The sequence below is a fragment of the Pogona vitticeps genome, chromosome 3, assembly GCF_051106095.1.
Source record: "Pogona vitticeps strain Pit_001003342236 chromosome 3, PviZW2.1, whole genome shotgun sequence".
Classification (NCBI taxonomy): domain Eukaryota; kingdom Metazoa; phylum Chordata; class Lepidosauria; order Squamata; family Agamidae; genus Pogona; species Pogona vitticeps.
The window spans coordinates 225,604,506-225,617,112 of record NC_135785.1 but is presented as its reverse complement, the minus strand read 5'-3'; the positions used below and the strand labels follow the sequence as shown (position 1 = coordinate 225,617,112).

The 12,607-nt window shown below is 41.1% G+C and overlaps 1 protein-coding gene across 3 annotated transcripts in view; it reads right to left on the bottom strand.

The window, feature by feature from the left end:
• Positions 1–12,607, bottom strand: part of GUCA1C (guanylate cyclase activator 1C) — a 74,349-nt gene that overhangs the window by 27,587 nt on the left and 34,155 nt on the right. Inside the window, exon 1 of one of the 3 annotated variants that reach the window (XM_072993935.2) lies at positions 5,242–9,387. The exons of the other annotated variants lie outside the window; for them this stretch is intronic. Within the exon in view, the coding sequence (XP_072850036.1) occupies positions 5,242–5,436 (195 nt within the window). The 5' untranslated portion in view covers positions 5,437–9,387. Of the gene's footprint in view, positions 1–5,241; positions 9,388–12,607 lie in introns of those variants that run through there. 3 annotated transcript variants of the gene reach the window in all.

Below are 12,607 nucleotides of genomic sequence, written 5' to 3'. Positions count from 1 at the left end.
TGATGTGGGCAGCAGCTGCTAAGGAGTCCTTGGGGGAGCAGCTTGGACCCAGGTAGCCAAGCTCTCCTCAGAGAAGAATCACTGGGATATATATCCATATACCATCTAAGACCATATATGCCTATGTGCTCTCCCTAGAAAGAGCAGAATTCTTTGGGGCTTGGCCATCCTGAAATTTAGCCTGGGATACATAGGCATAAGGGACGTGGTGGCGCTGCGGGCTAAACTGCAGAAGCCTGTGCTGCAGGGTCAGAAGACCAAGCAGTCGTAAGATCGAATCCACGCGACGGAGTGAGCACCCGTCGCTTGTCCCAGCTCCCGCCAACCTAGCAGTTCGAAAACATGGAAATGCGAGTAGATAAATAGGGACCACCTCGGTGGGAAGGTAACAGCGTTCCGTGTCTAAGTCGCACTGGCCATGTGACCAGGGAAGATTGTCTTCGGACAAAACGCTGGCTCTATGGCTTGGAAACGGGGATGAGCACTGCCCCCTAGAGTTGAGCACAACTGGACAAAATTGTCAAGGGGAACCTTTACCTCTACCTTTTACATAGGCATATGCCCACTGGTGCATATGCCTATAAAACAAGTAACAAAGGAGCTCAGGCTAGTTGGGTGTGGCCAGCTGGATAAACTTTACACTGAGAGCATGGAGTCCATATTGGAACTTACACACACGCACAATACACTGAGACCGCTCTGGACCAGGATGATAAACAGACCTGACTCTGGAGACCAGCATTCAGATCTCCAGAACATATCACAGGGCTTGGTCCACATCACCAAACAGCTTTGTTGGCAGGATTGGCCAGGTCTGACCAGTCAGGATCCACAGATGGAGAGCTGACTGGGGTCACTGAATCCATCAGCCCCAGTGTGGAGTGCCAGGAGCACAGGAGGAAGGAGAAGTGGAGATGTGCTTCTGGTTACAAGAAGGTCCTGCGAGCACTCATATCATCAAGGAATGGACCACAACTTGGGCGAGTCTTTCTCAGACAGGGATATCCATGGCTTATCAAGGGATTACTTGCAGGAAGTGACATATCCTGGGCCTTACATGTTGGGCCACCTGTAGGGGGCACCTTACCACAGGGAGGATGAGAGAGGATGCGGGATCAAGGGCAGATCCCTGAGGAAGAATAAAATCCATCCTTCACAGACAATGAGGACTCCCAGCATCCACCTATCACATAAGGTCAGGAAATGGATTCTGGATGAGTATTAGGATAACATATTCACGTTGAAGCCAGAGGCTGATGATGGGATGACCATGCATGACCATAATGGGAGAAAGAAAAAGGCCAAGAAGGAGAACACAGACAGAACTTTTAATAACTGTTTTGCTAGGCTTGCTCAATGGTCGAGGCCTTTGGCTGTGAAGCCAGAGGCTGGGAGTTCAATTCCCCACTGTGCCTCCTTGACAAGGGCTAGACTTGATCCATAGGGTCCCTTCCAGCTCTGCAGTTCTGTGATCATCATCACCATCACCATCACCATCACCATCATCATCATCATCATCATCATCACCATCATCAAAAAACACCAAGCCCAGTCAATCAAAATTATAAAAGCACTGACTGGTATTATTTAACTGACAGTTTTTAACCAAAAACCAATGTGTCTGTTAAATATCAGCGCAGTATGTATGCTGTTCCTAATATTGCCATATTGTAGCTCTGAGTGTGTTATTTCTGAAATCTGCAACTACTTATAGTACTGTGTGAAATTTCTTCATATTCTTCCCAAAACCCCAATCAAAACACACTGACATGATCTTTTGATTACCAGGTCTCTGTACTTTGCTAGTTTTTTCAGTTCTTTATTTTCAACATAGTATATCATCTAGTATGAGTTCTAGATAACTTTACATTAGATGGGTAGTTTCAGTGGATCTGGGAGGGGTACACCTACCCTATTTCCTCTTTCAAAAATTGTTTGCTACCACTAAAAATTAAACAGGCATTATATGGGGGGGGGGGAGATTATTTAAATAAGCTTGCTTTCAGTGGCTACGCAATGACCTTTCTTCTTTGTTATTACTTACTTACTTACTTACTTACTTACTTACTTACTTACTTACTTACTTACTTACTTACTGAGTCACTTCCTGATAGATGTTCTGATCTACTGGACCTTCCCATACGGATATTAACCTTCCCTTCCTTTCTGCTGTCCCCACTCTCTTACTTAATTCTACACACAGTAATTAATTAATTAATTAATTAATTAATTAATTAATTAATTAATTAATTAATTAATTAATTAATTAATTAATTAATTAATTAATTAATTAATTAATTAATTAATTAATTAATTAATTAATTAATTAATTAATACTCCGCCCATCTAGACAGATAGTCTACTTTGGGTGGCACTACAAAATTTAAAAACAATAGAACCATTTTTACAATCCAAGATGTAAAAATGTAAATATTAAAATACAGCAGGAGGGAAGGCCTGCCTAAATAGCCATGTTTTAAGTTTACTTCTAAAAACGCCCAGAGAGGGAGCCAGGCAGATTTGTACAGGCAAGTTGTTCCAGAGGCGAGGGATACACCTGCCAGTCCTTCTTTTCCAAAACTGGAGGTGAATAAAAACAGTAACATTTCCTATATCTGCTACCTAATGAATTAATGTATGTTATGGTGCCATCAAGTCAGAATGCACAGTGACCCTAAAAAGCTTTCAAGGTAAGTGAGATATTTAAGGAGTGCTTTAACCATCTCTACCTCCCCAATTATTATCTATGGCCAAGTGGGAATCTAACCCAGGTCTCCTGAGTCATAGTCCATCACTCTATCCATTAATCACACTAGGTGTCCCAGTGAGTTCATAATACATATAATTGTGTGCTGTCAAGTCAATTCTGACTTACAGAAACTCTTTCCAGATTTTTCTAAATAGACAGTACTCAGAAGTGGTCTACCACTTCCTTTCTTCAACTTGCCTGAGGCCACACATTCTGGCTCTTCTGGAACTGGGAACTGAACTGTGCAGCCAGATACCTAACTATCCAGTCAGCTGGTGTGGCTAAATTTGAACCAGGACATCACAACTTTTCTGTTGCTAGACATTGGCTTTCTCTGCTTAATGATCTAGCCACACAGCCCCAGTGTTCTCTTCGGCAGGAGCACAGCAAAACCGATAGCTTCCAAAACCAATAAAGTGATTCCTCTATCACCTGTACTAATGCAGTCTTGTTGGAATAAATTGGAGTAAGCCTGTGTGAAGTGGTATTTGAATTCACACCTCGAGTGTGCTCTTGCTTGGATTCCCACACTTCACAGCCTAGATTCCCCCAACCTTCTCCCATAATTTCTCGCACATTTATTTGGAGAGATAATTGGGCCCTCAAACCGTCATTGAGCTGAAACACCACCTTACACATCAGCAAACTACTAGTACATGTTGATAAGTGGATTAGCCTAAAGTGAAACAACTGCACTGATGAATCACTCTTGAAATCTTCTAAACCATTTTAAAAGGTGAAAGGGTACAGTGAGCTTGAATGCCACACTTAATTCAGGAAGCATTAGGAAGCTATGGACTCCCTAGGGCTCCATGTTAAATAAAACTCTTACATTAGATTCTAATTTTGTTTCATAACCTCCAACAGCTTCCTGTTGTAAAGAATTTAGGAACTGGGCCTCTGCATGTTTTAACTGCTTTGCATTTCCATTTGCACAGCAGAATCTTTCTTTTTCATATCATAGCATGGCACAATTTAAAATTATGGACTATATGAAATATACGTAAATTCAAAAACAAATTAAAATGTTATAATTAAGACTGTTTTTGACCAGATGTGGGCTACTTCAATAACATTCTTTTGGCCATTTGCTAGATCTTCTTTTGTACATGAGATGGGATTTAAATTGCATGCACATAAGCACTGCATTGATTCTCTCCATAGTCACAGAAAAGTTGTCCTCTATCCAAGTAGCTTTATTTCATTTGATTATTCTTTGAGCTCCCTACTTTGCTTCAAAGTCCATTAAAGTGACAAGCATCTTGTCCTTGTGGGAGACATTCTTCAGCATTCATCCATTTGGCAATATGTGTTGTTTTTGTTCTCCATAGGTTAACCTAGGCTCTTTTGGCTTAATATTTAGAGCATGAGACATATGTAGATAACTTTACCTCAGTTTTAGCAATCATCTAGAGGGTTGGCATCCATGAAATGGATGCGTTTGGTGCTGTATTACTTTATTTAGTTCGTTATTTGCTAGGGCCTCTCAATGTACTTCTGGAGCAGGAATGCCAGCCAGATAGTACACATTTTCAGTGGGTTTCAGGTAGCCAGTAATAATCTTGCACAAATAAGAGTTACATCCACTTGTTTGGCATGTGGTGATTCATACCATATGGCACTAGCATATTTTGTTGCGGGGTAGCACAGGGACAAAGCTGTTGTTCTTATTTGTGGGTGTGTATCCCAGTCTGACCCAACCAGTATTCTAAGTATGTTATTTCTTTTTAATTTGATTTTAATTTTACCTATATTTTATATACGTCCATAATTTTAAATTGTGTAATGATCTGATACAAATAAAGGAAAACTACTTTTTTGTTTTGTAGAACATGTTAGGAATCTGAGTATTCCATAGAAGGCGTGCTGCCCTGATGCAAAAACAAACCCTCCGGCACTGTATTAAAATTGCAATAATAAATTTTCAGCAAGATCAATGAGTATTGTCTAAAAATGACTATCTAACCTTGTCCTTGCTAATGCCAGAAAAAGAGGTGATGGATTTCCAGGAGAAAAATGGTTAATGTAAGCTTGTTGTGGGTTTTTCGGGCTCTTTGGCCGTGTTCTGAAGGTTGTTCTTCAGAACACGGCCAAAGAGCCCGAAAAACCCACAACAGCCATTAGATCCTGGCCGTGAAAGCCTTCGCGAATAGGTTAATGTAAGCTTCAGACTATTTTTTTTGTTTGTTTGCTAGTATTTCTAACTTAAAATATATATATATAAAAATCTCAATGTAATATACACAAATTCCAGTGAGGCTAATTCAAAAACTAATGATCAACAACATTTTTAAAAAATATTTTAAGTCAAGTGCATTTTTCACAAATAGGTGATCACAGTAAGTACACATGTTTTTCCACAGAGACTAAATAGGCATAACAATGTAAAACAGGTAGGTGAGCCATTCAAAGTAAAGTATGATTTTAGAATGTTATTCAGAGTGAGCTGCTGTAGCCAAGTGCAAAAACAATGAATAAAAAACTGGGCTTACCTTGTTCAAGTCAAAGGTATTGAACACTTGTTCTACATAGTAATTTGCCTCTGGATTCAGACCATGCAGATCCAGGAGACCTTTGAATTCATGCAGGCTCAACTGCCCAGATGGACACTCCTTCATGAATTTGGTATACAGCCCGTGGGTGTCTTGGTCGGTCACATGCCCAGATGCTGATTCGGCTATACCCATGGTACTGCACAGCAGGTCTCCTCAATTGCAATGTTTTACTCAGGCACCTTAGATTTCGTCTTCAGTGGCTTCCAGCCACACAGATACCTTGTTGTGCTAACAAGAGCCCTAAACCTCTTACATGATGAGGGCAAAGACAGGCTAAGTAAGAATAGATTCTTAAGCGAGAGATTACCTTCAACTCCAGTTTTTAAAATGGAGGGGTTTTATAACACCTCTAAAGCACAGAGAGCCACTCTGGGAACAAATGGAAAGAAAACTTTCATTTCTGAAGGCACTGCAACATTGGTGGATGCGTTTCTTCACTCACCCACCCTGATCGTGAAAGAAACATGTTTTCAGATACAGCATTAGACAGATAACATTAAAAAAAAAAGATTCATGGCAAAGTCTGATCTTTAAGCGGTTGCAGATAATAACTACCAATTTTGTGGTAATTAAGAAGAGAAAGGGAAAAGGTGAAGCAAATTAAGATAGTGTTCTGCATGGCTAAAGCTATGCTACCACTCAAAGGTCAAAGTTCATAATTTCAGCTGAATGTCTAAATTCAGACAGGGCTTCCAATTAAAAAAAAAGGTGGTTGAAGGAATCTAGTTAATACATATAAAATATATTTTAGCCTAACCGTAGCCATTTTGCTTTCTCTAACTTGCTTTGCTATATGAATGTTTTGCTTAGGCAGGCAAGAATGAACAAGGGAGGAGGAGGGGGTGTCTGTCAGAGTTTCTTCCAATTTACAATTAAGGTCTTTCTAAATGAAAGGTTTGACCTTGGAGAAGTCTGAGTGTCTTACAGCCCGCCCCCCCCGAAATGAATTATAGCCTGTTGCCCAGGCACCTGCAGTCCCTCTTGTTCTCCTCCTTCTCCACACCGCTTTGCCTCCTTCTTATGCTGAACATATAAAAATGTGTACTTTGGTATGTGGGGCGCCTTCTCCCTCTCATGCTTTTCCAGTGAGTGGAGTTTGCCTTATTCTGCTTACTTTCAGCTGAAAATAAACAAATACATATACTGGATCTCTCTGTCTCTGGCTGATTGATTAAGGTGTTAGAGACAGGCAAAAATCCAGGAGTTAGTCCTGGATCCTTCATTGATTAATCTTGGTACCTTTTATTGTAATTACGTCCAGCTCAACACATATGAAAACAAAAGAGGTGTGCACCTTAAAGACTATACAGATTTATTACAGGGTGAGCTTTCATGGATTACAATCTACTTCCTTGGAGACAGACTGTAATCCAGGCCCATCTTTGTTGTCCTCCTGCAAGCAGACAAAGATCTTTCTTTTCAGACAGGCTTTCTCTTAGTAACTGACTATCTGGAAGGGGTTTTTAAATGGAGTACAGTGCCTTGTTACTTTGAATCTATTTTTGGTGTTCTTTCTGTTTACTGTTTACAATGTGGTATTTACAGTGGTGCCTTGCATTACGATGTTAATTCGTTCCAGCGAAATTGCTGTAGAATCAAAACGTCGTAATGCGATTTTTAAAAGCCCATAGAAACGCATTAAAATCAGATTAATGCGTTCCTAGGGGCTTCAAACTCATTGTCCAGTGAAGATCCTCCATAGCACGGCCATTTTCGCTGCCTGTGCAGCGAGGAATCCATGCGAAAACACAGCGGGTGGCCATTTTGAAACCGTCGATCAGCTGTTAAAAATCATCGCTTTGCAATGATCGGTTCCCGAAGCAGGGAACTGATTATCGCAAAGCGAAATTCCCCCATAGGGAACATCGTTTTGCGATCACCTTTGCAATCGCAAAAACATCAGCGTCAAGCGATTTCATTGTCAAACGGAGCGCCCGTCTTGCGGGGAACCACTGTATTTCATTTTTTAAAATATGAGTATATGTACTGTTTTTAAATATTATCTTTTAATAATGTAAGCCACCCTGGGTCCTTTTAAAGGAGAAAAGCAGGGTAAAAATATTTTAAGTAACTAAGTAAGTAAGTAGTTTTATGGTGTATTCAAGCACTCATCAAATACAGATTCTGAAAAACAACTGGGCTTAGGGCAAGGAAGGTCAGGCCCTATTATTAGGCAAAATGAGGAAACTGCTGTAGTCTATTGAGAGGAGAGCGTTATGTGCCATGCCGCCTCCCCTGTACCTCCAAACCTACCCTGTTGCCTTTGAGTATGGTGGCAGAATCTGTCCTATCATCAGTGTTGATGAACATTCACTACCACCACTTGGCTTTTGTACACAGAACTGGAGGGGACTCTCTCTCTCTTCTTTTCTTTTCTTTTCTTTTCTTTTCTTTTCTTTCTTTCTTTCTTTCTTTCTTTCTTTCTTTCTTTCTTTCTTTCTTTCTTTCTTTCTTTCTTTCTTTCTTTCTTTCTTTCTTTTCTTTTTTTTGCTTCAGGCAGCAAAATATCAAGAAGTGACAAACTTCCCACCTGTGGGAAGGGTTTAAAATAAAATTCTTCTGAGCACAGTGCATTGCACTAAAGTAGGCACATATGAATAAAGGAAAATATATTTTATATCCCTAAACCTTAGTGTACATGATAAACATCAAAACAGAATGCCCATAAACATGTAGATGCTCTCTGTGGGAACAGTGGGCATTTTATTTCTACCATGGTGGGACCCAGATTCTTTGGCAGTGTGATTTGTGTGTCATGTTTGAGACTTAAGATATGGAAGAATGAGTACATTGCTCTGGTGATATCAGTAGCTTACAGTATTTTTGAGTGGTCCTGCTTTTGTTCCCAGACAGGCACTCAACTACACAGGCTTCGCTGTCAGTATGCATTGTGTTGAAAGATAACTAAGCTATACACAAAGGTTAACATTCAGATGTCTTTCCACAAGTTATTAAAATCTAAGAGGTGTGGCAGAGAGAATTCATAGGATCAACCTGTGAAGAAGGGTTCCTCCCCCCCACCGCCCTGCTCTTTCCTCCACAGATTGAAACCTCTCACTTAGGACACATTTTGGCAAATCTCACAACGAGTCACTAACAGGCAGCAACAGGGATTTCCAAAATTTGTTCCAACAAGGCACTTAAGTGTGTGAGCCAAATGCCTCAGAGAAAAGAGAGAGAGAGAGAGAGAGAGAGAGAGAGAGAGAGAGAGAGAGAGAGACTTCTGGATGTAAGAGATGAATCATGAGAGATGGGGCTGGTAATCCTGTGTTTTACTGGAAGCTTATTACCAGACCAGATGAGCACAAGAAGACGTAGGAAGGCTGCTAAGAGGAGACAGACCATTTTGCTAGCCAAAAAGGGCAAGGCCATTGTCAGAGATGATGCCCCAGACCTTCAACTCCTTCCCACTGTTGATCTCCCTCGTTGGTCCTGGGCAGTGATGTCCTGCCACCAGTCTAGGATGAGCCTGCTTTCTAAAGAGCCAGGCTACCTGCCTCTGGGGGTTGTTCCTCTTTGACCTTCCTGCCTTTCATGGAGAGTGAAATTATCTTTAGCTTCTGAGGAGCTCAGTGTAATGCCTGCTTGGCGGCTTGTGGCGAGGAGGCGGCAGTGCTCAGGCTTAATCCTATTCCCAGGACCAAGGGAGGGGGGCGGGGAGGAATGTAGTCAGCCCTCACACCTTGCAGCCAGAGTGCAAGTGCAGGGAATAAGCTTGGGCAGCATTTGAGGGTGAACAGAAGGCGGCGGTAAGCAGGAGGAAAAGGCATCTAGGGAAGAAACCAGAAAACTGACCAAGACCAGGGTGTAACTACGGGGCCTGCTTGTAACAGTGAGTTGTGAAGAGGATTCCCAACGGCATTTGTAAAATTTTTATTTCAGCTTTGTTCTGGAAACATGAAAATAAAATTAGTACACTATTGTCTAGGTTAGGCCTCATCCTCAAAGAGTTTAACTGGCTCCAAAGGTTGAAATAAGTGAGTTGTACATTGCTAGGAACACCCTGTTTGTTTGTTTGAGTTTTCAGCCTCCCATGAGGGCTGTAGTTTGTGTGACTGGGAGGGAATTTCTGGGCTGAGGTGATTGTCTATCGATCCAGCACTAGCCAATTGTTCTTTGCTGCCTTTGAATTTGAAGAGTTTCCTCTCTTGGTGGCAGTTCTTTGTTGTTGAACTGTTCAGTTGGTTGCTAAGCAGGTAGGCAGTAAAGAAAGGCGTCTGTACAAGTCTGTAATGTCAAGCAACCATAAGTAAAGAAATGTTTTTTATCCTTTCTCCTACAAATGTCTCAGAGTGAGTTAGAGACTTCAAATAAAGGAATGGACTCTGAAGAACCCTATTCTTCTCTGTGAATCTCTGTGCTTTCACTGTGAAGCAATAAAAGAGTTTTAAAAACTCTGCAACACTCTTCCCTGAGATTCAGGACCAGAACTGAGACCAGAGGCAGGCACTTTCAGAGAGATACAGTCGTGCCCCGCTGGACGATTACCCCGCTCTAAGATGAATCCGCTTTGCGATGACATTTTTGCAATCGCTTTTGCGATCGCAAAACGATGTTTTAAATGGGGTTTTTTTTTTTTGCTGTGCAATGATCGGTTCCCTGCTTCGGAAACCGATTTTCACTTTATGATGATCCAGGTCTTGTGCCACTGCTGCTTGTGCCCCAAAAAGGCTCACAAATCACAGTGCTGGTGTTCCATCCCTCCTTGCTCCAAATGTCGGTGTTGCCCCCAAATCACTCATCCATCAGCATTCTTCTCCACCTTCCCCCCCTTTTCCTCCATCCACTCTGAGATTATACAATTCATGGGTACCATCTGTTTTTAGGCCTATCACTGTTGCTTTTAATGTTTTTATCTTTATTTTTGTTTTCTGTTATATGTATTGTAACCGGCCAAAGTAATGCCTCAATACTACTAGGAGTGGGATGCAAAATGGATAAATAAAATAATAAATAAATAAATTAACTGGCACTTACCCTGTTTCCCCGAAAATAAGACAGGGTCTTATATATATTTTTTGCTCCAAAAATGCACTAGGGCTTATTTTCAGGGGATGTTTTATTTTTTTCATGTACAACAATCTATATTTATTCAAATACAGTCATGACATCTTCTTCTGGAACATTGCCATAACTCTCCAAACCCTAAATTCTGACCTGAATTTCTTGTGGGTGGCAGTGGTGGTGATGTTAGCATTAAGGGCCCCAACACAATCCGACCTCAAACCCCTTCCGCTACAGGACTGGACATCTTCAGTCTCATTTCGGGAATGCACTTGCTGAGGTGGGGGAGAAGGAAGTGTGGATCGCACTGGCCTGCATGGACCAGACAGAGTCCATTCCAGTTGCTACACAACAAATCTCTGGTAGAAGGTGGGGTTTCACATAACTGGGGCTTAGTTTGGGGGTAGGGCTTATATTACGAGCATCCTGAAAAATCATATTAGGGCTTATTTTCAGGTTAGGTCTTATTTTTGGGGAAACAAGAGTTGAGTCTCGATAACTTTAAAACATTAACAGGAGAAAGGACAAAACATGTCATTACTTGTGAACTGACTAACAAATGCATTCGATGAGATTAAAGAGTGGGAAAAGGAACACTGCGCAAAGAGGTGGTGTTTTCTTTGAAATCAGAGGTGGGAAAGGATGCTTGTTTAGTGCTGGATTTATTGACCATCAACTCTGCCCAGAAAGGTCCCTCCCAGCCAAACAAGCTACAGGCAGCATGCAAGGCTATAAAAACTCAAGCACTTGTTGGGTGTGCTGACAGTGAACAAATACATATATGAACACCTTTGCACTGGGAACAGATAGACATGTCCAGACTACAGTGGTGCCTCGCATCACAACGTTAATTTGTTCCACCAAAATCGCTGTAGAACGAAAACGTTGTGATGCGATTTTTAAAAGCCCATAGAAACGCATTAAAACGCATTAAAAAAAATTGTTTACCCAGTGGCCATTTTAAAACCACCGATCAGCTGTTAAAAAATCATCACTTTGCGATGATCGGTTCCCGAAGCAGGGAACCAATCATCGCAAAGTGAAATTCCCCCATAGGGAACATCGTTCTGTGATCACAAAAAGTTTGTCGCGGTGCGATTTTGTCGTCAAATGGAGCACCCGTCTTGTGGGGCACCACTGTATTTCCAGAATTAGTTTGAAGCCTCGTGGCACAGAGGTTAAAAATGCAGTAGTGCAGTTAAGACTCTGCTCACAACCTGAATTCAATCCCGACAAGCTCAGGAAGCCAGCTCAAGGTTGAATGAAGCTTCCGTTCTTCTGAGGTTGGTAAGCTGAGTACCCGGCTCAATAGAGGAGTGTGGGGGGTGGGCAATGTGCAGCCTGCATAATTAAATTGTAAAACTGCTTTAAGTGATATGGGATGGTATATAAGTAGCACACTTTTCTTTCAGTTTCTCCTTTTTTTGGGTAGATGTAGTATTTAATTCTTCCAGCTAAGATGATCAATAATTCTAATGCATCTCAGTTATAATAAGTAATTACATTCCTATGATTAATTAAAAGTGATGTTCTGGATATGGATTATAGCAGCAACAATTATAGTATAGGAAAATTACTTTTTGGACTATAGCAACTAGAATCCCTGGGGGACTCTGGAAGCCATGGTCCAAAAAAGCAATTTTCCCAAGATCTGACAGTATAGTAGGAGAAGGTGTTCAATTGTTTAATTGATTCAAATTTCCTCCTTTCAAAGAAATAGCAGTTTTGGTGGGGACTTCTTATTAGGTAAAACTGTGGGACATAGTAAGTACCAAAGTCCTCTTTTCTCAGTGCTGCTTTGATCAAATAAGTCACCTACCGCTGTGTTGAACTTAAAATTAGCCATGAAATCCAATCAGGGATTTGATGTGTCACATTGTTTTGACACTTCATGAATGGATTACTACTACTAACACCTATGCTGATGTCATTCAGTTCCTCTTAATCTTTAACCCCTCACAAAACATGTGTGAAGGTCAAATGCTGTATCTATTACAGTTTACAAAGAGAAGATCTGACAGGGCAACAAGGCAGAAAAGCATTAAAACCCAAAATTATAGGGATTACACTATTTCCTTCAATAATGCTGGGGTTACGGGCGCCGGAGCCCTGTCTAGTTCAAAATCAATTTATAACTCTTATGCTCCCCAAACCTAACTACGAAGCATAAACAGTTGATTCTCTCTCTCTCTCTCTCTCTCTCTCACACACACACACACACAGAGGGAGGACAGATGAGTTTACTGTATTAATTCTACGTACCAGATGATGATTACAATAAGGTACTGTATTTACAATT